The sequence below is a fragment of the Rissa tridactyla genome, chromosome 21 (genome assembly GCF_028500815.1).
Source record: "Rissa tridactyla isolate bRisTri1 chromosome 21, bRisTri1.patW.cur.20221130, whole genome shotgun sequence".
NCBI lineage: Eukaryota > Metazoa > Chordata > Aves > Charadriiformes > Laridae > Rissa > Rissa tridactyla.
In genome coordinates, this window is record NC_071486.1 from 241,635 (window position 1) to 261,082 (window position 19,448).

The 19,448-nt window shown below is 58.0% G+C and overlaps 1 protein-coding gene across 4 annotated transcripts; it reads right to left on the minus strand.

Moving 5' to 3' along the window:
- Positions 1 to 671: 671 nt before the first annotated feature.
- Positions 672 to 15,888, minus strand: PTPN7 (protein tyrosine phosphatase non-receptor type 7). Of its 4 annotated transcripts, none has more exons than XM_054181531.1 (10): positions 15,796 to 15,888; positions 14,107 to 14,335; positions 13,482 to 13,665; positions 12,942 to 13,026; positions 12,187 to 12,263; positions 9,100 to 9,237; positions 8,125 to 8,235; positions 7,348 to 7,505; positions 6,380 to 6,454; positions 672 to 5,839 (listed from the first exon to the last, which is right to left on the minus strand). In XM_054181531.1, the coding sequence occupies exons 2-10, from the start codon at positions 14,235 to 14,237 to the stop codon at positions 5,746 to 5,748; spliced, it is 1,053 nt and encodes a 350-aa protein (XP_054037506.1). In that variant the 5' UTR covers positions 14,238 to 14,335; positions 15,796 to 15,888; the 3' UTR covers positions 672 to 5,745. The 4 variants fall into 4 exon arrangements, with proteins under 4 accessions (XP_054037506.1, XP_054037507.1, XP_054037504.1 ...); XM_054181532.1 differs by having other exon boundaries at positions 6,380 to 6,488; XM_054181529.1 differs by having other exon boundaries at positions 6,380 to 6,493.
- Between the last annotated feature and the right edge of the window lie 3,560 nt (positions 15,889 to 19,448).

The following is a 19,448-nucleotide window of genomic DNA, read 5'->3' on the forward strand; positions in this document are numbered from 1 at the left end:
GCAACCCCAGCACCCTGCACCCCCAGGACCCTGCACCCCCACACCCTGCACCCCCAGGACTCTGCACCCCCAGGACCCTGCACCCCCACACCCTGCACCCCCAGGACCCTGCACCCCCACACCCTGCAACCCCAGCACCCTCAGGACCCTGCACCCCCACACCCCGCACCCCCAGGACCCTGCACCCCCACACCCTGCAACCCCAGCACCCTCAGGACCCTGCACCCCCACACCCTGCACCCCCACACCCTGCACCCCCAGGACCCTGCACCCCCACACCCTGCAACCCCAGCACCCTGCACCCTCACACCCCGCACCCTCGGACCCTGCAACCCAGACACCCCACAACCCCACACCCTGCACCCCCAGGACCCTGCACCCCAGACATCCTGCACCCCTACGCCCGGCACCCCTTGCACCCCGTGCTCCCTGTACCCATGGCATACACGCCTGCTGCACCCCCAGCACCCCCTGCACCCAGCACCCCTGCACCTCCCCACCCTGCATGCTGACACCAGCACCCCTATACACTGATCACCCCCTTCTCAAGCCCTCTGCAGAGCCAGGAGCTCAGAGCAATGTCACAAGAGCCGACGAGCAATTTTCCACTTGCAGAATGAGACACAATCCAAAGGCACGACTTTCTCCAGGGATGTTTCTATAAGATGTTTACACAACCTGCCGCGACATCAGCCTTTAGAGGTCAGCAGCCTCATAACCCCATCATTTTCCCCCAGCTAAGCTCTGCTGGGTTGCAAGGGGGTGTGAAGCTGCTCCTGTGCTCCAGTACTTGTGCTGTCTGTGCCTTTGCTCTGCTTTGCCCTCCCACGTTGATGCTGAGCGCCCAGGGCAGCCCTGGCCAGCTCTGCAATGCCACCAAGGCTGGGTTACATCCAGGCTGGAGTTGAGACGGTCCCAAAGTTCCAGCGGTTGTTGGGAAGAGCCCACGCGCAGAGGAGGTTGCTCAGGCTCCCGTTAGAGAGGAAGATGCTGAATTCACTGCTGGGGCTGCCTGAGACAAAAGCGTATGCGCAGAAAATAGAGAAACTGAGCTGGGGTTGGATGTACCCCACAGTAGGTGTCGCAGAGCCATGGCAATTAATGGTGGGGAAGAGTTTCCATCACATGCCTTAAGTCACTGGGAAGCTGCCTTTGTTTTCGGAGGCAGAAACCATTTTGTTTTCAGAGATGCTGCAGCCGGCTAGAGATCCCCGTGCTCTCGAAGGGAGGCCTAAGGAAGCAGCGATATCGTTGCTTTCTGTAATTACTTCATTGTAGCTCCTCCTCGTACCAGTGAAAAGTTCAGCGTCCTCCCATTGTGTGTAATTTCTGCCTGAAGATGTTGGTTTTTTTAACAGACTCCAGCCCAGGGAATGTCCCTACACCGGTCTGGGGCTTCCCACCCAAAACACCTGTGGCACTCGTGTTGTGCGCAGAGAGCGCGCGTGTGTTGCTGCAGTCCCTGCCAGAGAAACTGTCCAGCCAGTGCTCAAACAAAACACCCCCCTCACAGCAGAGGTGGGAGCTGGGTGGGTCCATCCCCACGCCGGGAGAGACATGAGCAAATGAGCAGAAAAGATTCTTTTCACGCACTGGTCCCCCTCTGCCCATCCCCTTTCCCCTTATCCCCAGCGAGGGAAGGGTCTCACACCAGCCCTGGCACGTCTGGAGGTGTCTGGCTGTTTCCCGCTGGTTTGAACCAGGGGGTTCCAAGCCCTGGTCCCTGCAGAGGAGCCATGGCAGCACGCGCAGAGATGCTCGAGACGGATCTGGTCCCCGCAGCTGCACCTCTGCAGCGCTGTCCCCCATCCAGTCACCCCGTGGTCTCCATGCCAGGAGTGTGGGACTGGGCAGAGCATCTTGGGCAAGAGCTATTACCACTCCGGGACCTCTCCAGACAAGAGCATACTTAAAATTCCCAGAAGGTTTTGATGTGGTTGCTCAACCAAGTTCCTTAAAGAAACAGAATTGTCAGGGCTGTGCTCCATGTTACTGTGGGGTAACAGATGCCTTATTCTCCATGTTCCCCTGTCTCGTGGTTTAACCACTGAGTTTCCAAAGACCAGCATGAACAGATGTCACTCCTGAGCCCCACAGTGTCCCTGATGCTCCCAGCCACCAGGTCAGCTTGTCCCTCTGGTGCTGAGTGAGGTGCTGCTGGGTGGACCTCGTCCTCTATGGGGTCCCACCTGCTGCCAGTGCTCTCACGGGGCCTCTGTGAGCTCCTGGGACCCCAGCGCTGCCTTTGCAATGTCAACGCATGCCTTGAAATTTCTCCTTTCTGGGGGTTGGCTTGGTCATTGATTACTTGAAGTCCATGAGGATGCTGTTGGAGACTTGTCTCTGGTTACATTGCTTGCCTGAGTGGAGAGCTGTTATTGAATACCCAACCCTCTGGATTTTGGCACATCCTACCCCAATGCCCTGCTCTTCCAAGAAGGTGGCTGAAGCGATGCCCTCCTGCAGCCTGCAGTGGTGTGCTGTGTTCGATGGGGATGCCATGCAATCCACTGGCACTCTCCATCAGCTGCAGTGAATTTGGACCACCTTGGGTGTCCTTGACACCAGCAGTGCCTGTGCGTGCAACTATGGCGATGTGCACCATGTGGCCACCGTATTTTTTTCTCCCATCCTAGGCAACCTCCAGCCTCGTGAGTTGTCACAAGGGTAGGAAATAAATTACCAGCCTGGGAAACTCAAGCCAAAATTACAGTCACATGGAGAAAGGACTTTTTCTGAACCCTGGGCAGGATCTGGCCTGCTGGGGACTGGGTTAGGAGCAGCCTGCAGCCCAGGGCCCCCAGTACCAGCTCCCCGCCCAGTTGTCTGGGTTGCACATCCAGCAAAGCACAGAAATGCCACGAGAAGGAAAAAGGCAGCTGGGAGCATGCCAGGGTTTTAAGGGAGGGGAAGGAGGTAGAGGAGCAATCTCCGTCCTGCTGAAACCCCTTGCCAAGCTCAGGGGCTTAATCTCCACCCGGGGCATGGGGAGACGTGAGATCCTGGAGTGATTCCTTTCCTTTGCCTGCTGGGCACCCCACGGCCTTTACGGGCAGGGTGAAGCAGTTTCCCAGGACATAGGTACAGGCCTGACACAGACAGATCAGATCAAACACCCTGCTTCACCCCTGACACCGGGTGAGCCCCGGGGTGGGGTTTTGCAATAATGCAGGCAATAGCCCAGCATAGCCCCGAGGAGTGCTTGGGAAATAAATACAGGGAGGATGGAGAGATGCTCAGATAGTGCAGTGGTAATGGTCTGATAAGTGTCGTGAACAGATAGAGCTGGTAGAAATTGAAATTGAAAGACAGGAAAACTGCTGAACTGATCATAATCTAGGTTAGGCAGCTGAACTGCAAGACTCCCAGCACCCGCTGGGGAATCTGAGAGGGGGTGGCAACACCCCCTGCCCAGCCGCCCATCCCAGCACCGCTCCTGCGTGCTTTGGGAGACCCTCAATGCAGGTCTTGCTGCAAGTCTGCCCTAACAACTCTTCTCTTGATAATAAACCAAAAGCATGAGAAAAATGGTGCATGTCTTGCTGTCCAGGGAGTGTGGGGAAAGACCATGCCTTGAAGCAGCTTGCAGGCTCTTCAAGTTCCCCTGCCTGATGGCAACGCGGGGAGGAAAGACTTGGAAAGGAAGATGCCGTGGGCCAGCTGAAAAAAGCCTGTTTCAGACAAGGTCAAAACTTCCATCGGTGGCTTCAGAGACACCATCAAAAGCAACATTAACTGAGAAGGCAAAGTCCTCAGCCATGCTTTGATCTTCAAGGGGCTCGTGGAGGTTCTGGGGTATCTCCAAGAGCCCAGGCACCAGGCAGGAGCCCCGCAGAGACCAAGGTCCCTGCAGCAGTGCCTGTCTGGGCAGGCTGTGGCACAAGGAAGGGTTGACCTGGCAGCCGGTGCAGGGAGATTGCTGGGGCAATCCAGATGCTGTAGGTGGAAGGATATGACTTCAAATCTGGGCGTTTTCCTGCTGTGGGACAAGGGAGTGAGTTTGTTCATGGTGCTGTGCGAGGGGGCTGTGCTAGCAGAGGGTCTCTCACTGTCTACCACTCTTCCATCCATTCTTTGAGGCATTCTGCCAAAAGGATTTTCTCCTTGCAGATGCTTCAACGTGGCTTTGTTGTGGTATTGGAAATGCCCTGGCAAGTACTCTACCTGCAGAGTCTGCAAACACATTGAAAACTACTAATAAGGACTACCATGGCTCAGCAATGCACGATAATTTCTGTAATATTTGGTATTTTCTCACATACCTGGTCTGCCACCGGGTTTGCTACTTATGCCCAGTGAGATTAGGGAGAAGAAGCTGACTGGCTCACTACCCATCCCTGGACAAGGCTGCTTCACTTGCTCACTTACTGCTTTTATAGAGAGTAAATGGAGAGGGGCAGGAGAGGAGCAAGGAGAGGAGCAGTGAGGACAGGGTACTGGGGCGATGGCGACACAGGGCTGAGGAACCCCCTCCTGGGCTGATGGGCTGATGACAAGTCAGGAGAAATGCAGAGTTAAGGATGAAACTTCTTTTTTTATTCCATCATTTCTCCTCCCAAGAGAGCCAAGGGCCTGAAGAACAGGCGCTAGGGCAAAACCATTGGCAGCCATTCAAGTGCATTTTGGGGAACTTCAGAGCAGTGGAGGGAGGTCCACGCACACAGCCCTGATCTGGGGATGCTTCGGGAGCTAAGGCAAGCTCAGACACTCTTGACAAGAGGATTGACCCTTTTTTCCCTCAATCTCACCCACCAAGTGGGCCACCTCAAGGCTCGTGGGCACAGGCAGGCGCAGGCTAGGCAGCCCCCGGCCTCTTATCAGTCCTCGCTGCCCAACAGCCTGTGCAACTCTCATCAACGGAAGGCCAGCTTTGAATGGCCTTAAAATATTTTACAGAATATTTCCATCTCCATGGTTTGGGCCAAAATGTTTCTCCCTCTTCCTTATTTCCCCGCAAATTTATCATTGAAAAAAAAACAAAACCCAAATATTATCTAGTTCTGATTTCAGCAAAAATCCAAGAATGAAAAACCCCCACCCTCCTGTAACAAAAGGGACCACATTGCTTGCAAAACTGCAGCCACACTTAGGAATCTCCCCTACTTTAAGACTGTTGAGAAGGTGTCGGCCAAAGGTGGAGAGGAAAGCAAGCCACCTAACGAAGGCAATCAACTCCGCACCTATTCTACTAAATCATCAAGGTGTATCTTTAGCAAGAAGAGCATTGCGGCGCGTGTCGGGAGCAAGCCCAGCCCTGCACGCAGCGCAACCTCTGCCCACAGATGATACAAAATCAGGAGAGGGGCTCGGTTTATTTGCAGGGTAATTGTACCAGCTCCACATCTAATGGGGTAAACATTTCTGCGCAGCTATAAGGCAAACCGTGCTCCCAGGGCTCACCCAGCTTCAGTTCCTCCGTACAGCTTGCTCTTCTGGTTGAGGATAAAATGTTGCATGTTTCGCAAGCCAAAGCTTCTTTCCAGGGGTGAAACCTGCCTCAAGCCATCAGCAACGGCCACCTTGAGCACCCACTGCATCCCTTCTGCGAACCCACCAAACCCTGCTCCTCCCCAGGGTCAACAAGGCCACAATCCCCATGGATTAGCTTGGCTGTACTCATCCAGGGATGCTTGTGCTGCTGCTCTGTGGCCCGGTGGCAGCAGCAGGGGTTTTGGTGGAGATGTTCCCACGGCTGGCGCAAGAGAGGTCGGAGCGGGGAGCCGGCAGCCCGGTGGGAGCCCTGCGCTACTGGCCGCCCACCTCCGGCAGCTGCGAAGCATAGAGAGCTAGTGTGTGATGGAGGAACTGGTACTGCTCACTCGTCTGGATCATGCCGCCTCTGCAAGGGAAAGGCAGGTCCTGCTGATGCCTTGCCAAAGCCCGCAGCCCCATCCCCGCCTCCCGGGGCACAAATATTCCTGCTTCACCTGCCACGTCCAGGTGCATCTGAAACAGGCGCCAGAGCTGCCCAAAGAGTATTTGGGCTCAGAGGCAAAGCTGGGCTGTTCAAAATGCAGATTAACAACTGATTTGGCTCTAATTTTTACTGGTACTTTGCGAAAAATGGCAAAATTGAGTGTTTCTGAATTTAGTGGCTGAGCTGGAAGGTGCAGACTGGCTGCCGGGTTCAGAGCCGCCTTCCTCTCCCTCACGTCCTCAGGTCCCCAAAGATACAATACGCCGACAGCAAAACCAGCCTGGCACTGGACAATCATTTGCTGTCACCACATCTGCATCTTTCAGCAACCCTTTTGGTTTCCATCAAAAATGGTCCCCATGCCCCCTCACAATGCCCATCCCCACGTCCCTCCCGCATCCCTCCTCCCAGGCTTGGCAGCCAGCAGGACCCTCCAAGGAGCTGCCTGCTCTGAGCACCCACCTGTCTATGCGGAGACGGCACACGATTCCCAGGATATCCACCTCCCCCTTGTCCTTCAGCTGCTGGCACCCCATCCTGGTAGCAATAAAGCAGCCTGTCCGGCCAATGCCTGCGCTGCGGGACAGACACGGCTGTGCTGAGCACCAACGACATGGACCTTAATCTGTCTGAGCTGGACATGCTCCCAGATTGGTTTGCTGCCATTTCTTCCTAGGGGGATGGTGGGGTCCTGATCCCAGCTGCCAGACCAACTTTCTCAGCCAGGCACCAAAAGATGTGGGCTGGCATCATTCTGCCATGGCAAGGGGGTCTTGCCATGTTTGTACAGCCCAGCTGAGGAGGTTCTGGAAGCACCAGCCCAGTCTGCGTCCCCCATCCCTGCACGGTGCAGGGGTCTCTGCACCCCCCTCCCAGCTGCGCTCTAGCCCCAGGCACCCAGCGGTTTGCCCTGGGGCGGGCCAGCCTGCGGCATCGCACGCCGAATATGTTGCGTAAGGACAACCAGGTGCCCTGCTCCACTGTCCCCAAATTCACTTAGCAGTGAGAGAAAATACACAGAGGCCACCTCCTCCAGGAAGGCTGCCCTGAAAAACAGCTTCACAGCTGAGCTGCAGGCCACGCTCAGCGGCAGGGGAAGCAGGAGCCTGAGCCATGGATCTGCCGTGGGTCTGGTGTCCAGGTCCCAACCCTGCAGAGCTCTCCCGCTCCCACATTGATGTCCGCAGACCAAGCTGCAAACCAGATTTCTTTACGGGCTAGTATGCACCATGCTAATGCCACCATCCTGATGCCAGGACAGGAGTTGCTGGTTGAATAACTCTGCTATGGGGGTGCTGTGCCCTGGGCTTTCTGCGCCACAGTGGGACCAGCTCATGAGCATTCACACGTGGGATTTTCCCCTCTGGCATTTGCAGGCTGACCCCAAGGTGAGGGGCACGCAGGGGCTCGGGTGAGGGGAAAGCTCTTACCTGCAGTGTACAACGATGGGCCCTGGGCTGGCTGCAGCCTGCAGAGTCTCTTCCACCTTGGAGACCAAGTGCAGCAGGGGTTTGGATGACTCGGGCGTCTGCTGGTCCGGCCAGGAAGGGAAGAGGATGTGTTTGACCTGGCGGCATTCACCTTCAAGCTTTTCCAGCACAGAAGAAAGAAAAATCAGGATGTGGGAGCACAGACTTGCTGGGCTGGGACAAATGAAGGCATGGAGTCCAGCTCAAGCAGAGGCTGGGCAGCCTGTGGCTGTGTCATCTGCTCTCCTCCCAAACTACTCTTTGAGCCTCTGTCAGACACCCAGGAGAGGTCCCTGGGCCAGGGACACTGGGAATTGTCCCATCCCAGAAGGTGGGAACAGATACGGGGTGTTCCAATACTGTCGTGACAGTCCGGGCAAAGCCAGCAAGATCCTTTTGGGTAGTGTTAGCCCAGGGTGACTATGGAGAGCCCATGGGGTAGACTCCAATGGCACAGTGCAAATAGCAAAGGGCTAATAAAGAAGCTGTCCCCAGCTGACCCCCTCTCTGTCCCCTCCAGGGCTGGGTCTTGCTCCCTCTCAGCCTCCTCGGGCAGGCAGGAGCTCTACAGACCCCTCCTCTGGCAGGGGGCTCATAAGACCCAGCTGTCCTAGTCATGAGCCCTCTGCTGTCCTGTCACACAGCGTTGTGGTCTCACTAGAGAGCCCAGGGGTGTCAAGGGTACTGCTGGGCCCTGCTGGGCTCACCCTTTGACCCCAGGGTGGAGCTCGAACCCACCTGGATGGAGAGATCCCGGACGACGTACTCCACACACTCGCTCATGCCCTGCACCCGGATGGTGAAGGGACCGTAGGTGCCCTCCTTCTCGGGCCAGTAGTGGACACATTTCTGAAAGAACAAGGCAGGGTTTGTGGCTGTGCAGATGCTGAAGACACCCACTGAATGTTTGAGCTATGCTTTGCTCAGTGCTCTTGGGAAGGGGCATCACCTAGGGAGGGGTGGGGGAGTGGGGAAGGTGGATGCGGAGTGACACACAACACAGGCTAAGGATGGGATAGGTCCCTCTCCCCACGTCTGCTCCCCCTGCACCCTTTCCCATATGGCTTTCACACCCCGGGGTGCACAGCGATCCCCAGCCCCACAGGAGCTGTGCCTGCGCCAGTCCATGTCCTGCCAGATCCAGGAGGACCCAGCCTGGCTGGTGGAGGGCACAGGGATGCTGTGACAGCTGGGGAGAGAAGGGAGGAAGGACACGGCCATGAAGGAGAGTGTGGTTTCCCCCAGCCCGGTGCTCCTTGGATGCGGAGCCAGGGATCCCAGGCGAGGCACAGAGCAGCCACCACGCAGGGCACAGCGCTGCCAGCTCCTGTCCCAGCCTGGATCCGCTGGCTGAGAGCTCCCAGCCCAGGAGGAGAGCTGCTTGGCATCAGAGGGACGCTGCCGACTGCTGCCTCTGCTCTCTCTCCCAGGAGCTGCCCTAATCTCTTCATCCTATTATCCAGCTGCCAAAGCATGCCCAGGGCACGAGAGGCCATGTGAGGAGGGGAGGCTTTGCTGGATGGGGCCAAGGCTGCAGCCCCGGGGCTCTCCTCCTCCAAGAGTGATCAGTCAGGGGTCCCCTCTGAGATCAAAGCAGAAAAAGCAAGCAGGTGCTCAGACCCCACATTTGGTCTCACACAACCCTTTGCTGTTGTTATTACCCCCCACACACCCTTTGCTGGGTGTGCTGGGCCTGGGGACGGACAGCGGTACCTCTTTGCGCTCCTGGAGCTTGGTTATCATGACGATGAGGGGCGCCTCCTCCTGCCACACCATCTCCCAGAAGTCGGTCACGGTGTTCAGCATGGGTCCCTGGGTGGCAATGTACTCCCGGGGCCGCCCCGCGTAGCCCTGCCAAGCACATGGTCAGCTGTGGCGCTAGGGGGGAGACCCTGATGTGTGAGGGGAGCCTGTCTCCAGGCCACCCCAGCTCTTGTGGTACTTCTTTTCCTCTACAGGTGAGAGGCTGAGCCACATAGGCTATTTAGAATGATAGAATCATAGAATACTTCAGGTTGGAAGGGACCTTAAAAGGTCACCTAGTCCAACCCCCCTGCAATAAGCAGGGACATCTTCAACTCGATCAGGTTGCTCAGAGCCCCGTCCAACCTGACCTGGAATGTTTCCAGGGATGGGGCATCAACCAGCTCTCCAGGAAACCTGTTCAACTATGTCCTACTAAACCTGTCCTCTAAATGCTTTTATAGACCTGATCAGGAACTACCAGACATCCTCTCCATCCTCCCGCTCCCACAAGCCAGGACCAAGCCCATGGAGCAAGCCATGTGCACCCAACCTCCTTGCAAGCACCCCCAGGTTATTGACGTGACAATAGCCAGCGTGATGGATGCCTTGGTGAGCCACAGCTCAAGCACCGAAAGTGCTTCTCACTGGAGGCATTTCCCCAAGGACAAGCAGAAGTCACCAAGCCCTGCTCTGTCTGGGAGCTGGGATGGTCCCAGCTGGGTCCCACCAGTCCTGCCTCCCTGCAGGGCTCAGGAGGGGACATGGCAGTGCCCAACAGTGGGAAGGCTGGGTCTGGGGACATCTGGAGGGGTGGTTGGCACAGGCCCCTGCCCTGCCTCTGCCCCAGGCTCTGTTTCACAGCTCCAAGCATCCTCTGCCTCCACGGGCGCTTCCTCCCCCAGTATAAAATTACCAAAGAAACAGAAAAGCTTGGAGGTGTTCTGAGTCCTGCTCAGCTCCTGCTTCCCACCATGGCCTCACGGGCAGTGCTGCTGGCCCAGCAGAGGGGAGAGCGTGCGGCAGCAGCTGGCAGGAGCTGGAGGGCAGGGACAGGCGGGACGGTGGGAAAGCCTTCTCCCAGCGTCAGTAACGCGTTACTCCAGCTCCCAGCTGGAGATGCGATTTGGCAATACAGCAAGGAGTCGGAGACCTGGCTGAGGATGCCCTGGGGGCGCTGGGGGAGGCACCCACAGTGCCCACAGCTTTTGGCAAAGAGAGTACACAGCACTCTAGGCAGAGCTTCATGGCTTTGTCAAAAAAGATCTCAGTTAAAAATGCACCCAAACCCCTGTGATTTAATCCAGGTCTTTCCAGCAATCCTGTTAACAGCTTCATCCCACAAAAAATTGCAGTGGCCCAGCCAAGAAGCAGGAACATTTTCAGGAAAGTTTTGTATAGCTCTTTTCTCATGCCACAAGATTATTTTTTTTTCCTAGGAAACATGGTTTTCCATTCAGAAGGAGACTTGCAGTAAGACCTGGAGGTGTCAATAGTGGGAATTTCCCCCCACCTGCTCCTTGTGCTCAAAAGCATTTCATGGGATACGGTCAGCAGGAAAAACACTCAGTCCCAGGTGGGGGTTGATGTGATCAAATACCTGCAGAGCTCTTCCAGACTGGCTGTGCCTTCCAAGCATGCCAGAAGCAGGCTGGGAGGCTACTTTGCTGATATGCCCACAAAGTCCTGCACTGTGACACCCTTGGAGAGGTAAGTGGAAGGACGGGGTCAGGAAACACCAGCTCCACAGAGGGACATGTGGGCACATGCGTGCTCAGGTATGTGCACATGTGTGTGAGAGAGGGACGGGAGTCTTTGTGCATTTTTGTTAGCACTCGTGGGAGACAGAGAGGATGCCACGTGCTCACACACACCCTGATGCATGTGGACAAGGTGATGGCGTCACCCGATGAGAAGCTGCACGCTGCCAGGCTGCTTCAGGAAGACTACTCTAAAAGTAGTCCTCTGCTGCCCATGTTCAAACCCTCATTTGGACCAGCAAGCCTCCCAACAGTTTTAGGCACAGTGCTCCTGTGTCCAAAGTCAGACTCCGACCCTCACCGTGGGACGCTGGTGGCTCACACTGCTGCGGTCTCTTCGGATCACACACATGAGCACCATCAGAAAAGAAATGCTACTAATGACCTCCAGCTCCAAACTGCACCCTCAGACCACCTTCCAGGGGTCTGTCCATCCTACCAGAGGGCACTCCTGTGGCTACTTTTCCGAGTCCCCCGTTCCCACACTCTCTCCTCGCTGCCACGCACCCAGGGTGGCTGCAGACTGCAGACCCACCTCTGCTTCCCAGCACCTGTGGCCTGTCCCAAGGGGAAGGATGCTGAAACGAGATGAATTGGTCAGAAAGAAGCCTACCAACCCAGCAAAGCTGGTACCTGACTGATCCAAGAGCCTGATTTAGGGTGACGTATGGTTCAGCACCAGTATGACTGCAGCCTGGAAGGGGTCATTTACAGAGAATGATTACCGTAAATCAGGCTGCCTGAAGTAACACCCTTGGGTCTGGGGATTTCTCAGTCTATGGAGAGGGACCCCATCAGGAGTCAAAGATAAGCCATGCCCTCCCCTTTGTTAGCTTTCTTCTTGGGAAATTGCAACAAACCCCCTCAGCAGAGAGGAAATTCCTGGGCTGGGTTGAACAGCACTGGTCTGCAATGCTCTGTTGAGAGGGCTTGCTTCCTGTGGCCTTGCCAGACAACAGACTAGCATGAGGAAGAGATGGAGAAACCACTGTGAGGGAGCCCACATGGGTGCTTAAGCAGCAGGAGCCAAGAGCAGACACCTCATGAGACTTTCCCACCAAAAGGATGGTGTCTCTGCCCTGCGCGGATGGAGCCATATCTCTCTGGCTCAGAAAGGGGTGGCAAGTTCAGACTGCTACCCCAGGGCAGGCACAGGACAGTGGGTGACAGCCACTGCCCCAGCACGCGGGTCCCAGCATGGCACCTGCACCACCAAGGAGTTTGCAGCCCGATGCCCTGTGCGCTGTGGGCTGCGGGACCGGGGAGACCACCCGCTCTCCGACCAGGCAGGACTCACCGTGATGTAGTTGGCATTTATGTAGCTGTCTTCCTCCTGGTTCCCTGCCCTCCTGAGACAGACCCGGCTCTCAGGATCTGAAAGACATGTCAGGCATTACCCCAGGGACAGACTTTGAGAGCCTGACCCTGCCCACCCTCCCCGCCTCAGCTCCAGCGGCCAGAGACTGAGTCCTCCAAGCTTCATGCCACGCTCAGGGCTGTCTGCGCCCTCCCTCAGTCCCCCTCTTGCCCCACTTCACCCTCACTACTATGGCGGGATACAGCCAGCCGTGCCCAAACCTGCCTGTACTGTGGTGAGCATGGGGGGGAACTCACCTGCCAGGCAACGGCTCCCCAGGACCTTCCCACAGTGCCTGACCAGATCCCAAATGTTCTCAGCCTTTATACCCCCAGTGACATGCCCCAGGACACGTAAGGCCCCCGTGGCGGCAAGGAGCAACCCAGGCTGGGCTGTCATGCGCTGCACACCCTGGGAGTACACCCCAAGGAGAAGCTTCCCATAACACCCCGTAGCATGGTGTACGCCCCCTGCAAGACAGCAGCCAGCTCCTGCAACATGGTGAGCAGGAACAAGCACAGCAGGAACACCAAGAGCACCCAGCAGTGCCCACCCCAGTGGCAGGGCTGCCCTGAGTCACCCTTCTCCACCCACGCACAAACACCCCCCCAAATACCCCCCCACGCACACACCCCTCTTTTCCTTGCACGTGGCACCTGAGCAAATGTGAGGCAAAGGGATGCAGTGGCACATACTGGGGAGGATGGTTTTGTATCTGTCCTTGGAGGCATGTCCAGGGATCTCCAGCTCCTCCGGACTGACGAAGTTGGGTGGGATTTTCTGCAGGAGGAGAGAACAACTGTAAGGAAAACTTCATTGTTGCTGCTTGTGTCCCCTCATCGTGGCAGAGGCTCATCAGGCACTAAGAAGTTGACCCAGGGACCTAGCAGCACCACCAGAGATGTCAGTTCCTGGCATGAGCCCTGTCCTTACCCTAGACGTTGTGGGACATCTTCCAGAGAGGCTACCATGTGAGAAGAGCTTGACACAGGAGAGCAGGGACAGGCTTTCCAGGGACACAAGGGGGACTTGTGTGCGCCAGGGAGCGGGCAGCCAGGAGATACCCAGGGCACCCCTCACCCCTGTTTGCCCACATCACCTTCCCCGCCACTGGTGCTGTTGGGCTCAGCTGCGCTCGGAGCCTCCCTTGGAGATGTCCACCCCTGCCAGTCCCCCCCACTGCCAGTCCCTGCCATCCCTCGCGTGAGGAGGGAGAAGGAAGGGGAGCGTCACACCGAAAACTCCTCCTGGAGCTGTGTCAGGCTCTGGGCGCATTGCTGGAGCTCCTCTCTCCTCAGCACGTGGCTGGACGTCCTCAGGAATTTCAGCGTGATGTCACGAGGCGTACAGACGGGCTGGATGGGCTCCACGCTCCCCAGCGAGCTCATGTCCAGCATCAACGACACGTTGGAACCCCTCCTGCAAGGCAAAGGGGTTACTGCCTGACCCTCTGCCATCTCGGGACAGGAGGGCAGCCCGTCCCGCCACACTGTCAGTTAAAGCCACCCCACGCCGTGCAAAAGCCAGGCAGGGAATAACGTAGGATGAAAAAGGGGGGCAGGTAGAGACATCAGAAGACTGGGTGGGTTGAGGAACAAGGAACTAACTGGTCATTTGGGTTGTTTGCTGGAAAGCCCCCAAAGGACTGTGTCTAGGTTTGGCCCAGGCTGGGCTGGGGGTGGGTCAGGGCTGCCTCCACGCTCCGACCTGGCATTTGCAAAAGCTGGCAGGCAGGGGGCTGGCAGGGCTGGGCTGGGGGACCCCAAGGCCTGGGGATGAGCAGTGCCTTGGGTACCTGCTGTCTGGGCTGAGATGGGCAGCAGAGGGTTGGGGCTGCAGGCACCATCCAGCCACGCTCACCTCTCCTGAAGACGCACGTGCTTCTTGGCAGAGGGACTGGGCTTGTCCGTCTTGTCCATGTCTGCCCTGGCTGCCTGGGCTGTCAGGCTGCCGTTATGAACTCTGGAGCACACCAAGCAGGCTTGTACCATGCTGCGGCAGCCACGGAGCCCTCGTCCTGAAGCACGGGGAGTGGACACGGGGTGGCCTCAGCTCCTGGGGAATCAAGGAGCCATTGGAGGAGAAGCAGCTGGAAAAGACAAGGCAGATCTGAGAGGTACCATGAGGCTGGGTGGACCCCCTGACATAGGGTCCCCAAGCAAGGGACAGGTTTTGGGTCCTCAGCTGCCCTGGAACCGGGGACCCCCAGGCCCTGCATGCAGGCAGGTGGCACAGGGAGGACTCCCAGCACGTTGACCCTCCGGCATGCCCACAGCACCGCAGCCCACACAGGCACCCACTGGTGACACTGGGCATGGCACCAACAGCCATCTGCTTGCACGGAGCGGAGGACGCCCACACCCTGTGCTGCCAGAGCACGGTCTGGTTTTAGGGGAGTCCAAGATGCTCTCCACCTCCATGGGAAGCCCATGCTGCCATGTGTTTCCAGCCCTTTCCCAGCATGCCTGCTTCAGCCAGGGAACATGGTGGGGAGGAGGGAGAGCTGGAACCCACATGAGCACAGCAGTTTCGGGCAGGTGAAATGGGCCGTGGGCACCTCAAGGAGCCCGGCCAGCTCCTGCTCTTGGGAGGCATGGGGCCATGCACCCTCAATGACCTTGTGGCTCTGGTGAGGGAGGGATGACCCTGGGGCAGCCTCCTCCATCCCCCAGGTCTCAGTAACCATCAAGAGGAAACTGCTTTATCTGGGTGGCTGAGCAAGAGGCGACGGGGTAGCACAGCTGGAGGAGCGTGCCACCGCCACCATCCCCAGGACCTTGTAGGGCCCAGGCAACATCCGCAAAACCTCGCAGCACCCTGGCAGGGATGGGGAGATGTGGGTGATGCTCTGCTCTGGGCAGAGCTCCTCATGGTGTACACAGCACCCTGGGATCATGAGGCTCCTTCTCGTCCCCAGCTCCCTCCATGAGGAGGAGGCAGACCCAAAGGGACAGCGGATGCTGTGGAGTCGGAGCTCTCAGTGGGCAAAGAGTTGGATCTCAGGTACCGCATCAGCTCAGGCAGGTCCTGCAGAGAACTGGGTCCATCCACATTGTGGCCGTGCCGACTGGAAATGCAGCTGGGGCAGGAGTCGTTCCCCATGACTCCCTGCTGCCCGGCGGCATTTCTTGGGGTGGCAATGCCACTGCTGGCATGCGCACCGTCCCCGTGCCCCACGCAGGGTGCCCTGAGGGATCTGTGCTGCTGGGGTGTCCCCTGGCCAGGCAGGGCAAGGGCTGCTGCTACCCAGGAGCCACAGGACCAGGGGAGACCCTGGCTAGAGACAGCACCAGGCTCCAACCCCAGTAGACGTCCCTCACACCCCGGTCAGGAAACACCTGGGAGATGCCCCAGCCAAGCCCCTGGCAAGCAGGAGGGCCCTGGGAAGAGCCAACACTTGCAGGGAGAGTGTCCCCATCACCCTGCCCAGCATCCCAGCCCTCTCTGGGGCTGCCTGGCAGTGAGCATATGCCCACCGCCTGTGGGCACCGGGGCCCATACAGTCTGGTGGGGGTCGGGTGGGCACAGGTGGGTTGGGGGGCTGCCTACCTGCTGCCCTGCGGCGTGGGCTCCGTTGGTTCCCGGCGCAGGCCCACAGGCACCACGCCTGTCGGTGTAACACCACGGTTTGAAAGTGTTCAGGAAGCTGCTTATCAAAGGAGCTGCTGCCTCTGCCGCTTCCTCTCCCTCCTTCTCCCCCACCCTGCCTGCCGCCCACACACATACCGGCCACATCGCCGCAGCTCAGCTCCACTGGGCCGCAGGCAGCCCCGGCCCCACTCCCCGCCAGTGAACCGCCGTCCTGCGCCTGCGGGCACAGCCCTGCCTCCTCCAAAATCCTGGGGTGCCTCCACAGGCACCTCCGGCAAGGCCGGAGGCGTGTGCTCGATGCCTTCGGTGACCAGCCATGGCCGGTGCCAGTGCCAGCCCGCGGGGCATGGAGGGACAGGCGAGACTTGGCTGCAGGGCTGAGGTGGGGTGGTTCAGGTGGTGCAGTGGTGCTGCTCTGGGGACATCAGACCCCACCTGCCCCACAGGGAGCCAGGATGAGTCCTCCAGTCCCTGCCGCCCTGTCCATGTCCCCTTGCCTGGGCTGCGTCCCAGCCGTTCCCCATCCTGCCGTGGGGCTCCCACCCTCCATGCCTGACAGTGCACAGTGTGGTCCTCGTGCCACCCCACCGTCCCCCTAACCCATGTCCCTGTGGGTGCCACCCGCCAGCCCTCTGCACCCGGGACCATCCCTGGGCACCTCAAGGGAGGACACAGCAGAGCAGGGAAGGGGGTGTATTTGGGGATGAAGGTCCCTGGAGGGTCTGGCGCAGGTAGGACGGGTCTGCCCTTGGGGCACTGCACATCCTTCCTGATGATGCCCGTTGCCGCAGCCACTCTTCCTGTTTGTTATTGCCTGGGCCCTGCGCAGAGACACTGAACACTTCCTTCCTCTTCTGCCCCCACCCCGCTGCGCTGCAGCAGCTCCCGCCGTGTCCCCGACAGCCACCATGGACCCCGCACACCAAACATCTTCTCCCCCAGGCTGCCCCACTGGCTTCTCACTGCTTCAAGGTTGCCCTGCGCCACCTCCAGCCCAGCTCATTGCAGTGACCGAGCCGTCCCTGGGATGTGCGGCGCCAGCACTGCCAGTCGCCGTGCTGGAGAGGTGCATGTCTGTGCATGCCTGTGTGTTTTTAGGAACATGTGTGCAAGGGGGTGCTAGAATTTCATCCTGAAAACATCTTCACTGGTGGCACATGGGGGACTCCGTCAGTGCCACCTTTTACCTGAGACCTGGGAGATCAGAGGGCTCAAGCACCAGAGCAAAGTGCTGGGCTTGGCCAGCAGCAAAGCAATCTTGTCCTGGAGACAAGGGCCACCAGCATCCATGTCTCATGAGCAGATGTCAGGGTGCCAACAGCTTCTGCAGACTTGGACTGGACTCCATGGCAGGCCTGAGAATGGACTGAGGAATTGCTCTCTGTCCTATGTGGGATGAAAGAACTTGACCCTAGGACCCTAGAGAGACCCCCACCGCGGACAAAGAAGCCCCAGCACTGCCCTTTCCTCCCACCATCTGTCTTCTGAGAATTCTTCCTGAGATGACCAGCAGTGCAGTACTTAACAGGGTGGACACATAGACTTGCCCTCAGCAGGGACAAGAGTAAACAAAGAGGGTTCTTTCCTGAAGTATCAGCCTGTCAGACAATCTGGAAGCTTTGCTCCTCAGCAAGGCTGAAGCTGGGACTGTATCTGCCCTCCCATCTGGGTGCCTTTGTGCTCAAGGGGTCCCTGAGGATGTAGCCGAGATGCAGCCCCCTGGGGCCACCCTTCCTGCCTTTTGCTGGTCCAACCCTGCACAGACCTGCTGCCTCCTCATCACCCCGTTCCTCTGGCACTGGGACAAGCACTGGGACAATCTCAGCATGGCATTGGGGCAGATACCACAGAGCCACCAGCACAGGCGAGTCATTGGGCACGTGTTGGTGACATCTGTGCACCCACAGTCATCTCCAGCCTGCCCAACTGCCAGGCGCCTGTGATAGGTAGGATGGAGACAGCTGGACCGCCACAGACCTTGTAGGGCCCAGGGAACATCCGCAAAACCTCGCAGCACCCAAAGGTGCAGAGAAACAGATCTCTGTACAGGCCCCCAGAGCTGGGCCGTACCTTGCTGTACCGGAGTGGCATGACGGGCACATCCTCCTCTTCTGCACAGAGCAAAGCAAGGGCAGCACTGGCCTTTGAGATCTGTATTTTGGCCCTTTTTCCACAAAGGGAAGGGGAACTTTTCACCAAAACATGACTTTATCCAAGAAGTAAGGTCAAGCTGCAAAAGTGGTGTGGAAAAACTGTTTATGGAAATGAAGAGGTCCCTGTGTGCTGGCAATTTTAGTGATCTCTGGCCCACTGTGATTTAAGAGATTTGATGGCCATTTCAAAGCATTTGGGTTTCTCTCAGCAGTAAGTCCTTTCTTCCTCCTGCCAGGTTCTGCCTTGGTCATGAAACCCTCCTGAAAGCTTCAGCGAAGGGTGCAGATGCTCCCCCTTTGCAAAATGACCTTGTTTGGTTGCCCTGGGACCTGGGTCACTCCTGTGCCTTGGTGAGACCACGCACCATGAATGAGGAGGAAACTGAGATACTGAGATACTCTGCCTCTGAAGCAACACAAGGTCGAGGTACTCAGGGAAGTACGCCAGAAAACCCTGCAACACTTTCCCTCTGACACTCATGGACCTCCCCATGCCACTGGCTTGGCTCTACCAGCCACACGTGTACATGTGCTGGCTGGGACCAAGAAGGACAAACAGGGCTGAGCCCCTGGGATCCACACCTGGCCCCATTTGGCTTTTTCTTATCCAGAAAGCACTGATGGAGGCTGAAGGGACTGTCCCGGCCATGGGCACTCATCCAGGATGGAGGGAACGCAGGAGGGAAGCAGAGATGTGGCACAGGGATGTGCCATGACCCAGGCTCCGAGGGGCAGAAAAATCCCCACTGCTGAGACCTCCCGACCCCAAATGCATCTGGGGGTGCACGCATCCCAGCGTGCTTCCACCTGGGCAGCACGGCTCCTGTTCCTCCCCTCTGCTGAAGCACCAGCAGGCTGAGAAATGACAACAGAGGAGTATCTGGGGGGAGACAGCGCATGGGAAGCCACAGCCCACCCGAGATCCAGAGCACGGAAGGCAAGGTACTGGTGAAAAATGAGGCATGAGCCTCTGGTGGAAGCAGACTGGACGTGAGGGAGACCAGGAGCAGACGGAGCATGAACACACTGCTTGACCCAGGACAGTTTTCATCTCTTAGTGCCAGTCCTGCAGCAACCTTCCCCCCGACTGCGCCTGGGTGCACCCACCCACATGGCTGCTGCCCGCCCGGGGCTGGCACGTGCCCCTCTGCCCGCCCGCAGGAGCACACGGCAGGGACACACACCCACACGTGCAGAAAGAACACACCAACGTCCACCCGTGTAGGCAAAGGGCATGCAAATACCTCGCTGGCCTCTGCAGAGGATTGAAGTCCCAGAGGTGCACACACACGTGCTTTTGTGCACACTGCTTCTGGCCACGTCTGCGTCCCTGCTTGGAAGACGATGCTCCCACCCCACTCCTCCCAAGGGACAGGGGATGGGTCTGCAGAGGGGTGCAACAGTGAGCAAAAAGCCAGGAGCTGCTCTGGCTGGCGGTGCAAGGCAAGGGGCCCTGCA

Excerpts from the sequence above, each read along its gene's own strand:
- PTPN7 (XM_054181529.1), bottom strand. The coding sequence starts at position 14,237 with ATGGTACAAGCCTGCTTGGTGTGCTCCAGAGTTCATAACGGCAGCCTG. Across the intron at positions 13,027-13,481 it reads AGCTCCAGGAGGAGTTTTCG|AAAATCCCACCCAACTTCGT; the intron begins GTGTGACGCTCC and ends CTCCTCCTGCAG. Across the intron at positions 7,506-8,124 it reads TCCGGGATCTCTCCATCCAG|CTTGAAGGTGAATGCCGCCA; the intron begins GTGGGTTCGAGC and ends GTGCTGGAAAAG.